The sequence below is a fragment of the Aptenodytes forsteri genome, unplaced genomic scaffold, assembly GCF_000699145.1.
Source record: "Aptenodytes forsteri isolate BGI_AS27 unplaced genomic scaffold, ASM69914v1 Scaffold356, whole genome shotgun sequence".
Taxonomy (NCBI): domain Eukaryota; kingdom Metazoa; phylum Chordata; class Aves; order Sphenisciformes; family Spheniscidae; genus Aptenodytes; species Aptenodytes forsteri.
This window is the reverse complement of record NW_008795436.1, coordinates 491,043-513,536: the sequence shown is the minus strand read 5'-3', so window position 1 is coordinate 513,536 and position 22,494 is coordinate 491,043. Positions and strand designations below refer to the sequence as shown.

General features: G+C 38.4%; 1 protein-coding gene across 1 annotated transcript in view; it reads right to left on the bottom strand.

The window, feature by feature from the left end:
- ZNF536 (zinc finger protein 536) overlaps positions 1–22,494 on the bottom strand; it is a 262,198-nt gene that overhangs the window by 114,852 nt on the left and 124,852 nt on the right. The window contains exon 6 of the mRNA XM_019472532.1: positions 10,803–12,383. Within this exon, the coding sequence (XP_019328077.1) occupies positions 10,803–12,383 (1,581 nt within the window). The remainder of the gene's footprint in view (positions 1–10,802; positions 12,384–22,494) is intronic.

Genomic DNA, 22,494 nt, shown 5'->3' with positions numbered 1-22,494 from the left:
ATACAGTTATATAATGATTAGTGAATACACCCATAAACCCTCCTGTAATTAAATAGTTCTCGTGTTAGGGGATGGAAAAATCGGCCGCACTGCTGAGTGTGTGTTGGTGCCAGTCAGAGTTTGGGGATGTCTGATTGTGCTGCTGATGCGTCTTCATGCGTTTGGCATCTGGGTGAACATGGAATGGGAGCAGACTTTGCTGGGCAAAAGCTGTTGCCCTCTTCAAACTCTCAGCAGAGAGAGCAGAGCCCTCAGCTGCCCACTCAGGGAGTGGGGCTGGGGGCTCACCAGCCCGCGCCGGCGGGGTACCTGCACCAGCAGGAGCAGCACACTGCACTCCTCCGCACTCCAACTGGCAGGCTGAACCAGCAACAGGTTTACCAGAAACATTTGAAAGGATTTAAAAGACAACCAAGCGCACAGATTGGAACAGGGTTAGCTGTGTGAAGGGTCAAGTGAAACAAGACACAATTAGGGCTAACATGGTCCTTTCTCCTAAGGTCCACAAGCTGATCTATGTGGCAGCTGTGAACTGAGGCGAGCCCCCGAGAAATCCTGAATTTCGCCTTTAACCTGTTCATTTCAATGCACAAACCTTTTCTTATATGTCTCTCTTGATAAATATCACATCTCTGTATGTCTGAACTGTTGGTTTTCCTTCCCTGCATCCTCTTAACTTGCCTTGTTATACATGTGAGCTGTTCGGGATCAAATGCACTTCCTGGCTTGAATTTAAAAAAAAAAAAAAAAAGTAAAGCAGCAAGGACTAATCTAGGATGGCAACGTTGAAAAGCAGGCAATAAAAATTTTAACTTACAAGGAGCGAATTGAAGTCACTGCCATTCAGTTAAAAGACACGCAACAGCCAGTTCAGCCACCAGATCAGTGAGCGTGAGCAGGAATGCTGGGACCTGCCGAGCATTGCAGGGACCAAACACTGAGCATCACACTGATACTGAAAAGGAGGGGACAAACGGTGGCAGACAGCGTGGCAGGTCCTCAGTCCTGACAAGGGCCTGCTCGCACAGGACAGGAGGACCCGCAGGCTGGCGGTGGGCTGGGGGCCGAGCAACCCACCAGACACATTGCTGAGCCTTTGCCTCGGGCGCCAGTGCCGCATGGCTCCCCAACACAGCTAGGGCTGGCATGCTGCAGCGATGGTCAAAAACCAGTGGCTCAACCCAGCTGGCACTCTGAAGAGCCCTGAGGTCAAAATTCATGGATTTGGTGGAAAGACATTATGGCCAAAATATGGCAAAGCTCCTGCAGGTGCAGAAAGCCCCTGAGCGCCGGCCGCTTGGCGCAGGTAGGGGCTGAGGCTGAAGGCAGGTTTCAGCACCGGGTTCACCGCACTGTGCTGCTCAGGAAGTCAGGCTCACCAACGCTGCTGGGATATAGAAGGGTATACAGACCCAACACATATTTTAAATGTGTGTTTATTTTCATAAATAAATTTTTATAGCTTACTGTAGTTAGAGAAGGAAGCATTTATACACTGAGGACTTATATAATGTTCTTCATCTTCAAAGTGCTTTACAAACATTAATTAATTCATTTATCCTCACAGCACTCCTACCAGGGAGATAAGTACTATTATTTTCCATTTCATAATGGAGAATCCAAAGCGGAAAACTTATTTTTTTCCATGGTCTGTGAGCGAATCACAGGTAGACCTGCAGGAGGGGAGAGGGCTGCCAGCTTCAGAACGTGAGCCCCCCTCCCCAAATCTTATTTAAAAGACTTGTGTTCTGCCAGAGTCATGGCACATATCGGGATATGCCTTGGGTTTTTCCTTCAGTAAGAGATAATTAAGGAACAATTCCCTCTCTGATCCCCAGCATGGCATGCTATTTTCTACCCCACTGTTGCTCTGCAAGCTGAACAATGGCTGTTCTATGCAGGGAACGGCACTACAGACGCCCCGGATCAGAGGAGATCGGCTTAAAGAAACTTGCTGGCCTGCGTCTCGCTCCATGGACAATGGGGCGGGCTAGGCGGCTTGGGTGCAAATGCCTGACGTGGGGGCGGCTTCAGGAACACCTGTTTGTAAATGGCAATGCTCTGGGCAAGGGCATCTGTTAGCTGAAGTCACTCGCATCCAGCATACCTATCTAGAAATTTCATGTAGCAGGAAAATTGTTGTGGTTTCCAGTATTTAGTCTCAATCCTAAGTATTCCTTTTACATTTGTGCGGGAGGGATGAGTAGTGCTCCTAGTTCACCTCTGCGGTGCTGCTGTAAATAAACCTCTTTCCTGTCTGTTCCTTGCCAGCAAATGTGTGGCTGCTTCAAATGGCAGTAACAGTTACTGTGAGCTTGAAAGGCTCAGTTTCAAGGCATCTCAGAAAATAAATTGTGACCGGGTCTTCTAAGGAAGTGTTCAGATCAGAGAACTTAAATCAACACTGGGGATGACAAACTGGGAAAAAAATCCTAATTTTATAATTTCTGAGAAAGACACATTTCACCTGTTATAATCCTTGTGAGGGATTATAACCCCACCCTGGGTTTTTTCCCACTAATTTATATTTTGACAATAATAAAAATGCACAAACCCCCAAACCTTCTAGGTAATTTCCTAGCTCGGAAAAGATACATTCATTAGCAAAATAAACTGCCAGGTTAAGCCATGGCATATTGCAGAAGACATGACCACGTTCTACTGGGGAAAGGCCCGTACCTAGACGTTGCTTCGGAACAACCAGAACAATTGTTTAGTGAGAAATGTTTTTTGCATATGACTCATCAACCCTTGAAAACAGGATTTCTTATATAATACAAGTGCTGACACAGCCTTCACTTGAATGGTGTGACTGCAGCTGTATAATTACAACTTTAGATTTGATGTTATGGACCTTAGGTTACGCTGTTCAGACAAATGCTCCATTGTATTACAGAGATATTTTTTCCTTAGTCATATTGCCCACAGGACAATAAGGACTATATTCACAGCTCACTGCATAGAAGTTTAGGCATGTAACAGCCAGCGGTGTTACACAAGATGAGATTATACCCTATGGGGGTTAAATGGATTCATAATTGCCACTTTTTCTTGTCTTTTTTTTTTTCTTTGCTCCTAGTCAATACTTTTTTGGAAGTGCTCTCCAAATAAAAGGAAGAACAATCTCACACTGAGTCTGGATAAATGTTACAGTTGTCTCACAAATGCTGTATTATTTCTAGCCCTTCCAAAATAATATAATTGTCCTACTGCTGAAGTACAGATTTTTCTCAGTATGACACAGAACACTAAAATGTCAGGTCCTGACTCACGGTGTTTTGGTGGCAAAAATAAAAAGTACCAATATGCTATTCAAAACTGACAGCATTAATGAAGATGTGACACTGGGAGCCCTAGTCATGTTTTCCTTTAGCTTCCATTGCGTACTCAGCAGTGCACCGAACAACAGGCCACCTCTTATGGGTCCCATCCTGGAAACACTTACCATAGACCTGAGTGATACTACTGGGACGGATGCAACTGCTTGCTTGTTATCCTATGCTTTGTCTTGGGTGAATCGTACGCGGGTCTGAGGAGGGAGGCTAGTCTCAGGACGCTTATCGCACATTCTTTCCATGGGAAACAAAAAGGAGAGTTCAGTGCTATCTGCAGTATTGAAGACTGTGACTTAATGTAAGGCTAAGCAAGATTAACCAAGAAAGATCACTCGCGGGCTGTATGCTCCTGGTATTTCTCCACTGAGATAGACGTTGTATACTCATTACTCACTAAGGCTGTATTTCCAGCTGCAGGACTGGACCCAAATATGTAGCTCACCCTGGCCAAGCACCCAAGCACTAATACTTACACACTTAGTCCACCCCACGTTACTAATTTTTAACCCAGTGGCCTCCACAAAAATTTCTGCTGGATTTTAATAGTGACAGAGGAGAAACAGGTCCCACATTCCCAAGATATTTTCTGTGACAGAGGAAACAAGTCTGATGCCCCCCTTTATATAGCTGCCTAACCATACATGGCATCGTTCTAACGATAAACCACTCCTTCCTTAGAAGACTGCATTTTTAATAAATATCCTTTACAAGGCCAACAAGTAGCTTTGCAGAGTTTGCCTCTCAAAGCATCAAACAACTGTGGATTGCATGAGTGGTCTTTGGTCTACCAAAAGGTACAACCGTTTCTCAGAGAGTTTTCTTGAATGAATTAACAAAATGACTCAAAACTGCACTAATGGTTAACAGCTTTTTTTTTATTAGCAACACTGAGATAAGTTATTGAAGCATTTTAGTATTGTTTTACATTCCATTCAGAAGTGACCTAACTTGTAACTCCATATACATTTAAAGATATAGTTTGACACTTATTCAGAAAGCAACAATTATTAAAACTTACATACCTTCATTACCAGGAAACCTTAATATATTTTCTAATTACTTCCAACAATACTCTATTCCGAAGCACATGATAACCCACTAGAAGTTTACACATTTCACTTCAATCACAGGTTTTAAATTGTGGATGTCAGAGTGCTGTTCATTGAATTTTACTGTCTTTCTTGGTTAATATTGGAAAACCTGGCACAATATATTAAGCTAGAAATATTGCTTAAAGAATATGAAAAAAGATAACTACAGTATTTTTTCCTGCTAAAGCATTACAAAATACAGGACCATTAAAAACTCAAATAGAAATGACAATAAATAACCTTAAAAATGTTAAGAGAATTTTCACTCATACTGAAGTCCATTCCCTAAGCTTGCCAAACACATAAATAACAGAACATTTCAGGACCTTTCCCTAAGCTTGCCAAACACATAACTTACAGAACATATTCAGGACCTCTATTTTTGTACTATTATGATGGTTTGTTATATATTGTGGATGTATTGTGTATACATATATTAATGCTTACACCTAAGCTATATATTTTTCTCTTTGCTGAAACAATTAATAAGCCTCAGGTAATGATTTATTCCTGGTACTACAGGTATCTAGATAGGTGGGAGCAAACCTCAGAAATTCCAGATATGCAATACTGTGCATAACAAGATCATCTCTGCATAAAGATATCCTAAGTTCCTTATATTACAAAGATGAACTTGGTTATTTATTTCTGAAAGCCTGTAACATAAAATTATAATTGCTGTCAAATTAATTGTTTAAAATTGGCCTCATAATAGGTATTAATCGTACGCTTAGTTTTGACTTACAGGGATGTCTAAATTGTTCGTGTTTATGAGTAGTTATAGGAAATACTATACCTCAGACACAAGAATATATATTCCTGAACCAAAACACAAACCAGAGCATTGTCTCACTTTGGAAAGACCTGGAAACATCTCTATGCCTCTGCCTAATCCTAAACTGTAATTTCAATTTGACCTGGGTATGACAAAAACAGTAAGAATATATTGTTTGGGAGATGAAACTTAGAGTAAAATCATACAGCTCTAAGCTTACATCATTATTTTGTCTCTGCAAAGAAAAGAAAAGCCTTTCTGTGCTAGGGATTTGCCTTGGTGCGGCTGGCCACTGATGTCTGAAATCAAGGCACATACCAAGGCCGCTGTTTGCAAACACAATCCCCCTTTCAGATCTGGTGCTAGGAGGGACTGAATGCCTCCAGTTTCACTGGGAATAGAAGGTACTCAGCACTTAGCTGTATCAGATATTTTAGGGGTTAATTTCCAGAAACATAAATGGAATGGGAATGTTACACCGCAATGAAAAATGGTAAGAAATAAAAGTTTTCAACAGTAAACAAAACGGTGATACCGAACTTACCACCTGACTGATTTCTGATACAACAAAATACAATCAAATTAAATTACATGAATATAGCAATGAAATTTAAAGTCAAATAAACATAGGACCTGATTCTGCAATCCTTAGTCATGTAAGTAGTCCCACTCATTGAGAATGAGGGATGCAAGATTGGGTCCTTAGCTTCTGCTTAGGAAGTCAATGTTGATTCAGACAGTATCTTTTCTAGCCAAAAATATGCAGCAAAAGGAAAGTAACATAAACAAGGCTAAATGTCAACAGTGTTTGCAGACTTACAGACACCATCCATTTGTTTGTACTGAAATGACTAGTGAACCATTTGGCAAATACAATGCTATTCACAGACCGGCCCTTTTATCCAGTAACACAAACTTCACTGGATCACTGGCATTCCCAGTTAATTAAAAAAAGGAAGCAAGTCATATGAGTTTGGTTTGATATTGCCATGTAAATGGCACTGTGACATCCAGAAGTGCGGCTGAAACCCAGGCGTGGGGCCGAGGTGCTGATCTCCCGTTCAGCAGTACAGTTCGCACACTAAAAGCAGGCCTTGGACCTCCTAACTGAAACTAAAGAAACCTCTTCAAAATCACCGTACTGGGGTAAAGAAAAGTCTGCAGTAAAACTGCCATGTCATTTCATTTTGCCTTGAAGGAAAAGACTTCAACTGCAGATCAGGACAAAATGTTGAGTTGCTTAAGTGCATTACAAGATACTTTAAACGGGCAGGAGTACTACAATTTGCTGCAGTAGCATGACCTTCCATTGCCTCATAGCTGTTCTAGATCTTGGATATATCAGGCCTTTTGCTTCTGTTTAATACGGATTTTATCATTTTAAAAAGCTGCAATAAGGTTTCAAGTGAAGCCACCACAAACAATTAAAAATCTTTTTCTGTATTTTCTATGTTGCTGGTAGTTCTGAAGAGGTTAGCATTATAATCTTTTTGGTTTTGACACCTGTGGCAATAAGCAATTTACAACAACTAAATTCACTATTTAAACATTGGGGTAGAGTACTATAATTATGTGACAATAAAGCTGTAATAATCTGCCACAATCGATCTTCCCCTTGCCCAGCCCTCTTGTCTGTGCTGCAGTTCCATATTTGGAAGGTATTTCAGAAAGTTACAGCGCTGAACATTTTAATAATTCTGTGCAATGTTGAATACTTTCTGCTCCAAAGGAAACTGAAAGTGCTCAGCCCTTTGCAGGATCACAACTCCAAAGCAGCTACCATACGTTAGAAGGGCCCTGCCCTGTTTTCATACAGTGAAAGAAGTGATAATGGGGTGGAGCCTACGCAGGAGAAAACAGCACTAATTGCAGAGGAAAGCAAGCATGAATGGAAGCAAATTAGATTTATAGAGACAACATGGAACTAATACTTTTGGACATCATTAAGTGTGGGTTCAATAGCACCAACCCATTAAGCGACCAGCTAACGCTCAGGACTATTTCTGGCCAATAGTTCTGTAGCCCCCCAGCTCTTTGAAAGTAGGGAAATTTTACCATCTTTGACACAAAGCAGAAAAATTTAAAGGGGAGGAGAGAGAGAAAAGAAAGGGTCTTGTCATAAATAGATGCTGTGCAAATCATGTAAATTAATGACTTGGAACAGGAGGTAGAACATTATTGCGATACAACTACATGTATATGGGAAGACAAGCAGAGAAAGAGAACGTGAATGGAAAGGAAAACAGATCTTCCAAAACTTAAATACAAAGTAGGTCTAGAACCTCCGAGCATAACTTCTCGAATGAGCAAGGGCTGTAAAAGCAGAGTACACGGATGCTCAAGACAGCTACCAAGCCATGGAGCCATCGCCCTGGGCTTCCCCTCCACGCTGGGCTACTGGCTGCCAAGCAGCATGGAAAGGCATGTCGTCTTCTTAGAAACTGCGTGGTAGCAAAGATTAACAAGATCAGCTCCTAGGTATAGTCACTTGAGACTCCAAAACCAAGTACAGGTCAGGAGTAACTCTAAATTCATCAATGGTATTTTTTTCTTTCTTTCTGTTCTTTCCTATTCTGCTATATATGTAAAGGAGAAATACTACAAAAATTTGTGATTTTTCTCAGCAGCATTTTGACATGGAATTTTCTGTATTATGCAGTAATTATGGTTCTTTCCTAATTGTGTCTTTCATCCCTACAGCCTGAAGCATGATAGGAGCATAAATGAATTATGTGTACATCATCAGTCTCTCTCATTCTACATATAGGGAAACTGAGGACTGCTTCCCCCATGTGTGGTGACTTTCCGAAACAACAGTGTGAGTTGATGGCATTCTCCTCTAGAAATTAAACCCTTCTCGTGCCAAGATTTGTGCTTAAAATTTACCCATTATTTTAAGGTAAAATCTGCCAACTAAAAATGATCCACATGGATCACTGAAAATCCCAGCTTGTTTTTATGCAGCCAGAAATTTAACTCAATCAGCATGGCCAATCAAAGATGCAATCTCAGCTAACTGAAGCTAAGATAATTTATTTCGATTTTATTTCCACTGTATTCTGACTGCGGAAAGAGCACCACGCCTTGCTGTCCTGATTGTGCAAGGACTCTATCAAGTGTATCACTGTTCTCTCGAGATGTCAACAACCCACACATCACTGGCTGTAAAAAGAAAGGCAAATGCACAGAGTGTCCCAAAATACAAAGGAACACAAGAATCATGCCCTGGAATCAGGTGCTGGAGGTGGGTCTTAAGTTTTCTGATCTCTCAGGCAGTAGGAGAGACAAAGGGAACCATGACTAAGGTCATGGGCTTTGTGCAAGAGGGAAGGAAGGCTAATAAATGAACAGGGTCCTCCTGATGGCTAATCTGCAAGCGCAGAAACATCAGGTGAGATTTCCCGCGCTAGCATGCACAGATGGAGTGTGATTTCACAGTATAAAATGTCACTGAGAAAATTAAAACTTCCCAAAAACACTACTTTCAAGTGGGCGATGTCCAAGCCAACCAAATAAAAAAAGAACTACTGACACAGGGCTTGTTCATACTCATCCACTTTTGCTGTGAGATATTGAGAAAAATGAAATAATATATTTAAATAGTCAACCTTAATATATTCTGCAAACACTCAATAGAATGTCAGTAAAGAATTTTAAAAAGCTATTTTTGGAGGGGGGGGGGAAGAAAGGAGGACTCGCACTGCATTTTCCGTTAAAAAAAAGGCTTAAAAAGTAGAACAGACAAGCTTCTGTTGTGTTTTTTTTTTCCTTCATACTTCAAGTCAAATCCATTATCACTGGGCAGAGCTTGTGAAAGGGATATGGTCTTTAAAATCATATAAACTCAAGCCATCATAAAATGTCTGTTGAATTGATTGGAAGATGAAACAAAAAACTAATGGAAGTAACATGACCTCATTTCAATAATAATGTTAGAGGGGTTTTGTTGTTGTTGTTTTAAAAATCTTATGTCTGGGAAGAAATATAAAGATACTTTGTACAAAGCAACTACTCTTAGTTTTCCAATTTTTTTACTTGTCTGTTTAGAGAGTCATTTCTCTGCTGTATTTTTTTTTTGTAACTGATTGTACTCCACAAATAGAGAGAGAAAAAAATCCAAGTAGGATTTTACCAGCTGCAAATTAAATCAACTATCAACTATTTTCAAAATATCAGTAATGTAACTGCTGATTTTGAAGATCTGGAAATATTTCCAACTATCTGAATTGGTTCTTAGTGCATTGAGACACAGAAGTTTACAAGTAAGGCCATGCAGATACTTGGGCTCATGATTCAGTTTAAGTAATGACAATATTGTGAAGCCAAAATGCTCTAAGATACAATTGAGATAAACTTTGTGAGGAGAAGTCAGACTTTTTTATCAGACCAACTAATACACTTGGAAAAGCAGAGAGGGGCCTGAAGAAGGGGTTATGGCTTAAGCACATATACTATCCTAGTAAAGTCAAACAAAGCTCCCACTAACCTTAAGTTAACCAGGGTAACCACTCTTAAGTGTTTGCAGATTTAGGGTTCCATTTTAAATTGTTAGGTTTTATAACTGTTGATCACATTTTCTTTTCTTTTTTTAACTTGAATACATTTTATTATGCATGTTCAGCTCTGACAATGAGTTTTCTGATTAGTTTGAAGGTTAAGTGAAACAAGCATTACTGAAGTTTTTGTGCCCTTTGCTGACTCTGCTTTTTAAAGTGATACTGTTTTTCAAAGGATTTACACTCTAAAGTCTCTTTCAAACAAGAATGATGCTGACAAAATAGGAGATAAATTGAAAAAATCCTCATTCTCATTTGTTCCAAATAGATTTAACTTTCATTTTTGTCAAATATGATGTGCGTGACACGAGGAAGTAAAACTGCAGTTTTGTAAATCAGAGACTAATAATGGTAAAAGGTAGTTTTGTTTGTTTGGTGTGTTGTTGTTTTTTTAATTACCTGGTGGCATATTCTTAATTAGGCAAATCACAATTTGTACAACTGCTAGTTAGAATAGTGAAAATGACCAAGGGCAACTACTGTATGGGTGCCATTGAAACAAACCAGAAAAATATAATTAAAAAAAAGGGTCTTCACCACAGGTAGACGCATTCCATGCACTTGGCCTTTGATTTCATTAATGTGGTAATTGAACACACCCCAATTCAAAGAGAGAAAAAAAAAAAAGAGAGAGAGAGAAAGCAAGGTTTGCTTGGCAAAGCATCCAGTGTTTTTCTTGGGTTCTTACTTATGTCAAAATACTGAAAAGTTTGCAAGTTACCATGTAAATTTTTTAAAACTTTTTCCTCCTTTGAGTATGCTAAAGCAGTAAGTATCCCCTTCAGATGCCACTAGCACAGATAGTCTATATTGCTGCTACTCTAGTTTAAAAAGCAAGTTCTTTCTAAAATCCTGTATAAGTACATGCATGCAGCACTGCCGATTTCAATGGAGTAGACCACATATAAGACTAGAATTTGGCCCACAGGGTTTAACATTTAAAAAATGTATTACTAACAAACATGACTAAGTATATTTAAAGAGCAGCTTCATGATTCTGCAGAAGTGTTTTCTGAAATGGTCTAAAAGAAGGTCTAAAACTTACCACACAAGTCAGGTCTCTTGATACATCCACTAGTTGCTGTGCTACTTGCAAGTCCATTAAAGGCTGCTAAGCCATCAGAGCTGTAAGCTCTTAGGACTGACAACATGTTCATCTGCTTCTCCAGGACCTGTGGACCCTGAACTTGTTCGGGTTTCATCACTCCTTGTGCAGTTTCATGGGAGGATAGAAGATTCTGACTGTGCCACTGCTTTTCTGATGCTTGCGGCAGTGGTGATGTGAGCCCTTGTGTTGGTTGTGAGGTGACTGCACTTTGTATATTGTCGCCTCCTTCACTACTTTCTTTATTTAGGGCAGACAACTGCTTATTCATAATATCTGGTTCTGTATCAATGTCCTCATCTTCAATGTTTTCTTCCTTGGAAGATTCCATATCCTCAGATGAAGCTATGTCAGAAAGGTCATCAGTAGCACTTTTATTTACAGAGTCAGAGAGCAGAATATTTGGGTCATCTTCGGATTGTGTTTTTATTTCGGATTCATTACTGGTGCAAGAATTTTGTGTTCCCGTGCCAATAACACCAGGATAAACACCAAACTGCTTATAGAAGTCTGTTGTAAAATTACAAAAAGTGGATTCCATGTGGCTGGGCCAGGCAGTACTCTTTTGCTCTCCCAGGGTCTCTTTATTTTGTCCTTGGGTCATTTTCTCAGAAGCTGAGTCCAGCTGGCTCAGTATGTTTGAAACTACTGCCTCCTTGTTGGACTGCACAGAAGAGGGGAGCAAGCTCACTTTATTAACTGAGGCTGAAGCTTCTCTAGATTGGTCTTTGTTGTTCCCTATGATGTTGTCTTTACGTTTAGCCTTGCCCAAGTGATTGGCCTGCAGGTGCAGAGCCATTAGTTCCATAGATGAAGTTGTAAAGGAACAAAATAAGCAGCCGTGCCAAGCAATATTGTCTTGCACCGTAACAGATGAACCTGGGAGGGAGGCTGCATCTGGCCTTACAGATAAGTCAAGAGGTTCGTATTGTGACTTTTCTGTTTTTCGCTGTGAGGACTTACTATTTATCTTTTCCTCGCCACCATCTGAGCCCAGAGCTTTTGCTGAAAGTGGATCTGAGAGAGCTTTATCCTTCATTTCTTTTTCTTTCTTCAAGGAACTTAGGACAAAGCTGTCCATGAAAGCTTGCAAAGACCCTTGAAAGTTCACACCGTTCCCAACCATGTTCTGGTAAGCACGGCCAAGTTCAGAGAAGTGTGCTCCTTTGGAAGATATGTCTGAACCCTTCATATTTTCTGAAGATACTTCAGATGACATGCCAGCTGCTTGTCCTTGCTGATCTCCAGAAGACAGCATTCCTGATGTCCACTGCTGCGAGACCATGCCACTTCGGAAATCGATACCAGGAAGCCCCTTGAAGGCTCCTCTCAATATATCTGGTCTAATAAACACAGAACTTTTACTTGATGTCTCATCTTTGTGTTCTTGACTTGCCGTCTGCCCAGAGAGTGGTCCTGCTCCATTCTGTCGCTCCCGATGGTGCCGTTCTAAGTGGTATTTGAGGGATGCAGACTGAGTACCAGCATAATCACAATGCGGACACTTGTAAGGCTTCTCACCTACAGGTATGGATAAAGAGAAAAATATAAAGAAAGAGAGTTAACCGTACTTTGGTGTACAGATGAGTGAAAAAAAAAATCAACATTAGCTGCTTGAAAACAAGAAGATCTTAGAGCTAATAATTCATTTTTAAAAAAGAAATGCCTTTAATTGAAGACTAATTCATAAACTGAGTATTTCTAAAATGGGTTTGCAGAATGTGGGGCTATTCAGGAATGACATGGTATCTACACACAATTAGCCATCTTTTTCTTAATCTAACATGTAGAAAACTGTTGTAGAATTAAAAGCTATGATTATGAAAATGAAGCATAACAATTTCAACCACAGTAATCATTAAAAGTACAAGTTTAAAAAAAAGAGAGACAAAGAATGTAACAAATGGATGGTTGCAATATTTTGTGTATACAATTGCTCTAAAATTTGTTTAAATTATACAGATGAAAACCATTTTTAAACCTAAAAATTTTATGGCACTGTTACGCAAGACTGAAATGAATGATTTAAGTCTTGCTCTGCAGTAAATCATGGATATAATTAGCAAATGGCATACTGCACAAGTAATTTATCATTATTTGGAGGGCACCATTCCAGAAGGATTCAAAGATCTGCAGACCTACTGCATTGTTTCTAAATAAAGAACTATAAATACAGATTCTATAAAATATTAATATCATTACACTACATTACGATTGCAGCATGTAAGAACATATAGTTATAATAAAAAGTAGCCAATAAAATAAAAAAGAAGAGTAATAAAGAACTATAAATACAGATTCTATAAAATAATATCATTCAAAATATATTTAGTTTCTGTATTTGAAATTAGCATTATCTACTGGTTTTTGCAGTCCTTAAATTTGTACTAATGGCATTTCAAATGCTCAAGTAGTAAAACTTGTAATTTACCTACCATAAGCGCTTTTCTAGGATTAGCTTGAAGAGAGTTGTAAAACACATACGATGATTTTCATGAATTAAATATATATTTGAATCCCACACTAAACTTTTATTGTTCTTCCTATACTTTAAAAGAGGCAGAAGATATTACATGTATAATAAATATCCATATACAATCATAAAGACATATGCAAAAAGAATGTACATCTAAGCAAATGTACATCTAAATTTTTGCAGAGCAGTTGTTAGCAATGCAGAGTTCCTTTTAAAGGAAAAACTACGGAAATCCTCACTAAAAGTGACAGGAATCTGAAAGACATGCAAGCTGTCAATATTGGCAATTATTTCTATGGGGGAGCTCAACAAGAAGAAGAAACAGTTTTCTCTACGTAGCTTTTTTCCCTAAGTGATCCAAAAGACAAAGGCAAGCCTTCTCCAAATGGTATAACGGAAATAATTGTTTTGAAAACTTCCTCCACAGTAAAAATGCTATATAATATTAGGTAGTTCACCAAAACAGTCGGAAAGTTATCTGTTTTCAAATAACCTCAAAATCTGCCTAAAACAAAATTGAAAGGCTTTCAAACTTTTGTTATTTAAGCTACAGGCTCAACTGAAAGGCTGGTAAATACTTGGGAGCTGCTCCTTAATTGTTTTGAAAACTTCCTCCACAGTAAAAATGCTATATAATATTAGGTAGTTCACCAAAACAGTCGGAAAGTTATCTGTTTTCAAATAACCTCAAAATCTGCCTAAAACAAAATTGAAAGGCTTTCAAACTTTTGTTATTTAAGCTACAGGCTCAACTGAAAGGCTGGTAAATACTTGGGAAGCTGCTCCTTGCACTGATCGCAGGAATTTGCTAATGAGATGCAACACCAGAACACTCAAATGACCATACAGCACTGCGCGAGCAGGCTTAGTGACCATGAACAGTAGCTGGGTACGTGCTGCAATTCAGACGGGGCTGAAGTAAATTACAAGCAGTGGAAATTCTAAATCCATAATGTAATCCTAAAGCTAAACGGTGAGACATGAGAGCATTACATCAACCACATTAATCGACCTTTTTAGAGGAGAAAAGTGCAGCACCTCAAACAAGAGGTGTTCAGCAGAGGAAGAGGTAGTAATTAGCATGGTTCATGCTTTAGGCCTGGGTCCACACAGCTTAACAGAAGAAATCAGATTTAAACATTTCAGTGCAACTTCTGAGTCTTCCACGATCACCTAATTAAGTTCTGGCGCTCCACCAACGAGAAGCAGGGGCTGCGTTTCAGTGGGAGTTGTGCAAAAGCAAACAGTTCCTACTGACATGCAAGAATCACTAGAGACGGACCACGTCTGTCTGGGCTTCCCTGGTCTCAGGTGAGAGTCTGAGCACACACACCCCCATCGCAGGCGTTTTAGGGTAGGGACAAGGGGACAGAAGACACTAGCTGTCTATTTGTTTGCATTTCTTCAGGGCTGTTTGGGAGTGTGCAAACTCTGACAGCTGTGCTGCCAGTCAGAACGTGGACAAATATTAATGCTGTTTTACAGCATGTACATACTGCAACATTTTTGAGTTGTTTTCTGTTATTCTGATGTTTGTCCCACCAGTTACTGTCAACAGTCACCAGTGACCTCTGACACAACTTAGGTGCTTCAAGTGTTGCCTAAGAAGTAATCAGACTGGTGAAAAACAAGTACCAGACTTTATAAGGTTAAATGCTCTCACTTGTGAGTTTTCACTCCTCTTAATTGAAAAGCTCTTCCTCAGCATCCCCTATGCCTTTACGGAAATCTTTAACACAATTATATCGAGCACTTCCTTTTATTCTAATGATAGTTCAGTGTGTGTTTGCATTGAACATCAAGTGACACCATTAAAAAGTGTGTCCCGGCATTGCAGGCGCTGTGTCAACCGTTGGATAACTACTTCTGCAGGGAGGAGGAGAAGTTTGCAATATAGGCTGTACTGATGTTGCTAAAAACATGCAGGAGCTGTTCAAAGCAATAAGTATATGTAAAAATGGGTATAAGTGAGTTAAAATATGGTAACTAGAGGAAATACTAGTAATATTTTGTACTTCTAAAGTACCTTCAGTCTAAAGCATTGGGCACAACAACATACTTTTATTCTGAATTGCAAAGCCTTGAAGTCATTACATTTTCCGCTCAAAGGCCTCTCTGCTGAGTGAGCTTCCTTTCAGCAGAGGAGATCTGGACGCAGCTCACCACCGACGCCGTAGGCATTGGACTGAAAGAAGACGCTGACTGAGACAGTGTGATAAAAAGTTCAAATCTCTCCTAGCCTTGGTACACTGCCTCTGTGGTGCTACCACCTCTTGCATGGCTAGAAATGAGATCTAAAGCTGAAGGTCTGAAATTGGACTCAACATGTAGCAACACACTGTGCCACCTTTACAATACCGGACTGGCCAAATAACATTGTTCAAAGGGAACTATTCAAAATGTCTCTCTCCTCTTTGAGATCTAAATATTGGCAGTGATTAGTTTACTTCAAAGCAATCTTAACTGCTGCTATTTTGAGGGCAGACATTGGGAGAAAGGAGCAGGATGGAGTAAATCATCTTTGAATCTTTTAAATTAAGTGTGTCGGTATTTCCTAAATTCAGTAATTGTGCAGGTATTTAGATGCTATTTCATCCATTCAAATTAACAGTCAGCTATGCCCTGTGTAAGTCCCTGTACAAATGACAAAACCGAGTTACAAGCTGCTGTGGGAAAAAGCCCAACCTAAACTCAACCAAACTAACCAAAACCAAGCCAGTTTCAATGGAAAACCCAAAGGACCCCTAATTTCCAGGACTCTATCAGCAACTGCAACAGTATATGTCCAAAGAAGACTACAGGGGACGAGAGAGGTAGGCTATGATTCTTGTTAGAAGACAACCTGTTTGTATCTCATACTTTGAGGAAAGGTTTCAGAGAATTCATCCTAGTGTAATAACTACCCTGGTAATACTGCCAAGAGCAGAGTCTGGATGAGTTATTTAACACTTAATATCAGTTCACATAAATTAACGTTGCCATGTAGGAGTGAGGGAACATGACTTTTTCAAAATAATTTTCTGCATTTCATATCCAAGAGTCATTTTTCATTGCTCACAAAGGCAAGGACCATCCTGCTCTTGCTAATTCTCTGGCCCTGTTTGCATCCCTGCAAACCTTTTCACAATGGAGTAGAAAGAGAGAATATTCCAGTGTGTACAATAAATTTAAAAAAAAAAAATCTTATAGAGAATAACTTATCTGGGCAACATAATCACAGTTCTGATCTATCTACCGCTCTGGTTTACAAGACACAAGACATCTCACAAGAACTATTTTATATCAGGATAGAGTAAAACAATAAAAATTCAATGCTGCTTGTAAAATCTGTACAAAAGTTTGGTAGATAACTGGAAACAGACATGTTGCCCAGTAGAAACAGGTCTATTTGTATAGTAGGTTGTATAAACAACACAGATGTATATAATCTATGTAAGCTATCACCAGTCCTGCTCAGAATGCAATCTGATCATACTAGTCATAGGAATTATCTGCTACAGGCTGTGCAAGGAGACCACAGCCAGATTATAAATATATTTACAGATTTTAAGGCCAGAAGGGATAATTATGATCATCTAGTCTGATCTGCTGTACAACACAGGCCAAAGACCCTCACATGATAATTCCTGCGTCAAATCATAACTACAGTCTGAAAAAAACCTTACTTGTTTTAGTTTAAACATATTCTGTTTCAACCACAGCAATGAAGAACAATCTAACATTTCCCTAGGTAAACTGTTTGACTGGTTAGGTTTTTTCACTACTCAAAACGTGTACCTCATTTCTAGCGTGAATTTGTCCAGAGTCTGCTTCCTACTACTGAATATTGCTACATTTTTCCCTGCTAGATTAAACAGATTTTTTTAATTAAAAAAATCTAATCCCCAACAAAGGGACTTGCAGACGGCAAACCAGTCACCTCTTCACCTTCTCTCACTCTTGAGTGGAACACCCTGCCCAATTTTTCAATGTCCTTTTAAATTATGGGTATCCACTAAAGCTTTGATGAAATTTCAACTTGGTATTAATCTTATATAGTCCAAGACTGCGTTTACATCCATAGCTATAGCAATCAACTAACAGCTCATATTCTGTTGTTTCTCTACCATAATCCTAGGCCCAGTTCATCAATGCCTCTAGTATTTGTTTCTTTACATTTTGCTGATTTAAAATTTGTATTGTTGAAAAGAGCCCACTTGACTAAGTGACTAATCAGTGCCTCCCCATGATTTTTAGCATCTTACCATTTTTGTGCCATTGGTAAATTTTATCAACGGTGATTTTATATACTCTTCCAAATAATGATGAAATACCAAATAAATGGAGCTGAAAGCACTGCTGTTTCTGGAACTGCCAGTTTATGTGCCACTTCATCTCTGTATACTGGCGTTTTTTGGTCGGGGGGATTGTCACATAGAACAAGCTACTTTCACAAGCCTTGAGAGAAAGTGAGAAACTTGCTAAAACTTACTTTCATAAAATAAAATAAAATTAACTATGCTACCAATTCTTAATTAGTTAACAAATTCATTCTGTAGTTTTACCCAAACTTAGGTCAGGGTACTCCATTTATAATTTCAAGATCTTAATATTCTTTCTTTTTGGAAATACTAGAACAGAGCTTTTTTACTACTACGAGTGCTCTGGAACTTGCTCTGTGTTCCAAGACTTATTTTTTTTAAATGAACTTTAATGATTTGAAGGGCTCTTCAGCCAGGGTTTTTAAGACTTTATCTACAAGTTATCTAGTCTCATTCATTCTAAAAAATATTAAAATGTAGTAGGCTACAGCATAACAGCCTCATTACTTAATGGCAGAACTGTATCATTGGAAAATACTTATAAAAACCATCATGCTTCTTTCTGAGAACAAAACAGAAGAGTATTTAGTCTTCTATACCATGGTAGATAATTTTTTATCCATTCTTGTCCAGCATTAGCAAGATACCAATTGTTAAACCTGCCAGATCTACAGAATTTTACCCTGTTCTCCATAACCCTAATAGCCATGTACATATTTTTACTATTACTTTTTGTTTCCCTTACCAAATCTCTGCACTTCTAAAATATCTATTTATATTTAGTGCTGTGGGCCTCTTTATTCATTTTTCATACTTAACATGCAGCCATTCTTAAAAATCTGTACTGCACCCTACACTCCCGTTCCCCACCGAATGCGCCCCCTCCTTTTTAAATAAGATTTCTTAAGGAGTTTGTTTGTGGAGTATGCCCCTCTGCTCCTCATAGTGCTGCTCCTCAGTACAGTGAGGGCTGTGCCTCAGTACAAGAACCCCAACACCTAATGCTTTGGCAGCCAGTAGTGGGGATTTGACAGTCACTCAGGGACAGTGTGAGTTGCAATTTGATCCTACATGTTTCTAACCAGGCTATAGTTTTCTTTCATGCAAAGCAAATGAAATCAAACATCTTATAATTCCAGAGAATACTGCTTAATGAAAATATTGAAAACATTTTCCAGCATTTTTTATTTTACCATTGAAACAGTTATTGATAACCTATTTTATCCATTGTGCAGTAGATATTTTAGAAATGAATTGCTGTATGGTTTAATTAGTTCATTATTATGCCTATTCTTACACGGTAATTTCTTTTATCATTCTAATCATTCACTTCACACTTTTTAAACCAAATGGAATATCAAAGGTTCTGTAGGATTATTTTTGGATCCTGCACATGTTTCACCACACAATTAATCTGTTTGTCAGAAATACTAGTTAACTACTTCTCTTTACTACTTTCCTTTACTAGTGATTTTTCCCTATTATATAAGATGAAACTACCCCTACCCTGTAAAAGGACAGATTTTTGATGCTTTTGACTCAGTTTATTAAAGATTTTTCAATTGTGCACTAGGCATTACAATAAAATATTTTAATTTTTATAAAGTTTTATAATTGAATATTTTCCTTTATTTATATCTCATCTGCAATATTTATTTAGTCTTTTTACATGTCTTTACTTAGTTAAAACGCAGAGAGATAAATACGGTTGTTACTTTGCAGGGAAGATTCAGTACATTAATATAAACTGTAAAATAATTCCCCCAAAGCATATATATATGTTGTAAACCTGAAGACTTTTTACACAGCTGCTTATTGCTAAACAGTGCCTTGTCCAGAAGGGGACAATCTGTGTCTCTAATTGCTGTCACTGAAGCTGAGATTCATTATGTGACTTTCCCATTAAAATGTGAGCATTAATTTGTATAATGAAATATCACCCACTGCAGTGTTCATTAGCCATGCCCTACTGTATACTGCACATTGTTAGCTACCTAGAAACTGTAGTTAATTTCACTAATGGATATTTCCCTACTTAGTGTTTGGTAGGAAATTTATACTGTAACATTACCTCTTAAACTTTTAAGGAAATTTAAATTCAATCAATTATTTTCAACAAAAGTTTGGGATGTCATTAAGACAGGAGAAAAGGCATGCTGTACAATGTTAAGGATGGGAAATCTGGAGAAATCTACAGAAATGAAAAGTCCTTTTAGTTCATCTTAGAAATGTAAGAATAAAGGATGTTCAATACCAAAATTGTCTCCTCTTGGAGCACACATACCCATTTTCCTTAATTATTCATATTGCTCATCCCACTACATGCGCCTTCAGAGATTGGCAACAGGCAGTCTTTTTTTAGGAAGAAAATGTGAATTGAATTCATTTAAAACAGCACCATTTTTACTGTATTTCATCAGTTCATCTAAGCTAGTTTTAAAATTGGCTAGTCACATTTCCAAGGGAAAATGCAGTAACACTGTAAATGTACATAATACATCTCATACATGTAAGACGTGTCATACATTTCGTAACATACTCTCAGTCAATGGACACAGCCCTGCCAAGTTTTTTCTTCCTATCCCTCTCTTTCTTAGGTTTCTTCTGTTTAGCACAACCCAAACTTTCTTCAGGGCTCTACTTGGCTCATGCACATTATTCTTTTTTCATTACTCAAGGGATTTAACTGTGACAGTCATACTGGGAATATACCTGAGCACCTAATGACCACGCAAACCCAAACTGGTCTACATCTGCAGTAGCTTCTGAATGCTAACGCAAGGTGCAAAGAGGTGCTAGAACTAATCTGAAACTGGTCCCTACATAACGTGTCGCTTGTCAAAGGTAGAACATAAATTTTTTTTTTTTACACTTAACTGTTTCCGTGCAGTCCAAAGGCCTAGGCATATAAAGTAAAACCCACACCCATTTATTTGATTTCAGTGGGAATTGAGAGTGCTCAGGAACATAAAGAAGATTCTCAGCTCCCTGAATGAAGGAACCTTAAATTGCTGCCCCCAGAGGGGAAAAATGGAAACTCTCGAAGCATCTGCATATGGCACATTATGGGTCTGAGATACTTAGATGGTTTTCTTTTTCACAAAGCCTGAGCATCTCTAAGCCTTCTGTGTTATAACCTTCTCAGCTGTATTACAGATTATTTTATAACCAGGAAGCTGAATCACAAAGCAGCCAGTCCACCCGCATGTCTACTATGCACTACTGGTACATATATATGCTTTGCCCTTGTTTCTGCATCTCTTCACACAGTGAGTTTGTGTGAGTTGAAGTAGGTAGCTCTGCAGAAGCAGGACCATACAGCCATCTCTATTCACTGGCCAACGTAATGAAGTCATCCAGGAGGGCTACAAGAGTTCCATCTGTCCTCTCTAAGCCCCGAGGCTCTGAAGCATTCTGCCCTAAGAGTCCTTCCTTTCTTCTCTCGGGATCATACTAAGGAACTGTCTCATCCTTCAACTGTTTTTAGAGCAAGAAAGAGGAGGAACTGATTTCACGTAATTATGCCCTTTTCTTCTTATCATATGGGAACAATCAGAAATCGTATCTTACTATCTTCCCCTTAAAGCTCTTCCTGGCTGAATATCATTGAATTAGATACGAAGAAAAATCCTCGACAATTCTGTGTTGGCACTCAACTGAGCGTGCTAAATAAAACCTTGTGGGTTTTTTTCTCCTTCAGAAGCTTATTATATGATAGCAAACTACACAGAAACTGAGACTCGGTGTGGAGAAGGTTGCAACCATGAAATATCCAACAGAAAAAAGAAGCAACCCAAGCGACTAGCTAATTCTTCTAAAACAGAACACAGCTTCCTCCTCTTGTGGAGGATTAAACGGCTTCTCTAGCTTTTTTGGGCCAATTGCCACAGAAGCCCCTCCTGGCTGGATCAGACTTTGGGTCTTGTCTTGGCATGTGTACCAAACCAACCTACTCGTGTGCCTCCAAACACACAGATGTTTGAAGGAACCTGACTTCTGCTGAGCTGCTTGAGCTCATCTCTAACAAACAGGTGCTGTGAGAACAAGAACAGTAATTGAGTTAATGTAGTGGAGAAACACAGTAAAGTGTTTTTTATCAGTCAGTTATATGATCCAGGCATATAATAAAGACAGAGTGTGACATAAAAGGCAGGAAACTGTCCCTGATAAGTATGAGCTAACTGATATTTGTTTAATAACTGGTATCTATTACATCATTTCCATTTACTGCAAAGGAACTTAATTTTTATTTAATAACTCCAGTAATTTGCCAATTTACATTTTTATAATATTTATTAGGATTATTTCCAATATGTAAAACATTGCTCCATTTAAACATACTCTTGTCATTATTTACAAACACTTTGTTCTCAATCTAATGGAAATTGATCTTTATCTATTTTAAAATTATAATGATTTTTAAATATATTGCAAATGTTGTTTCAACAGTCTGTATGATTTTTTTTTTCCATTATTTTATACATGGTTTATTTTTTCTTGTTTTAATTTTATTTAGTCAGTTTTAATATGCAAGTTTTATGGAATATTTCCATTGCAATTAATTTACTTTCCATTAATTCTAAGCCACAAATACCAAATGCGTAATCACTGCCATCTTTAAAACAAGAACAAAATGACCACTATATAATAAAGCAAAAGGGAGAGATGGGTATCCTCAGGTTATTTTAAAGAATTTTTCTTTGCATGTCCAATAGTAAAAATGTCACTGTTTAAACCTCATAGTTACAAGATTATTTTCCAATAAAATAACTACCATTTCTTTTACTTTTACTACATTAGAGAGCACACAAATAGGGTTTTCACTGTTCCCCCTTTTTTTTTTTTTTTTAAATAA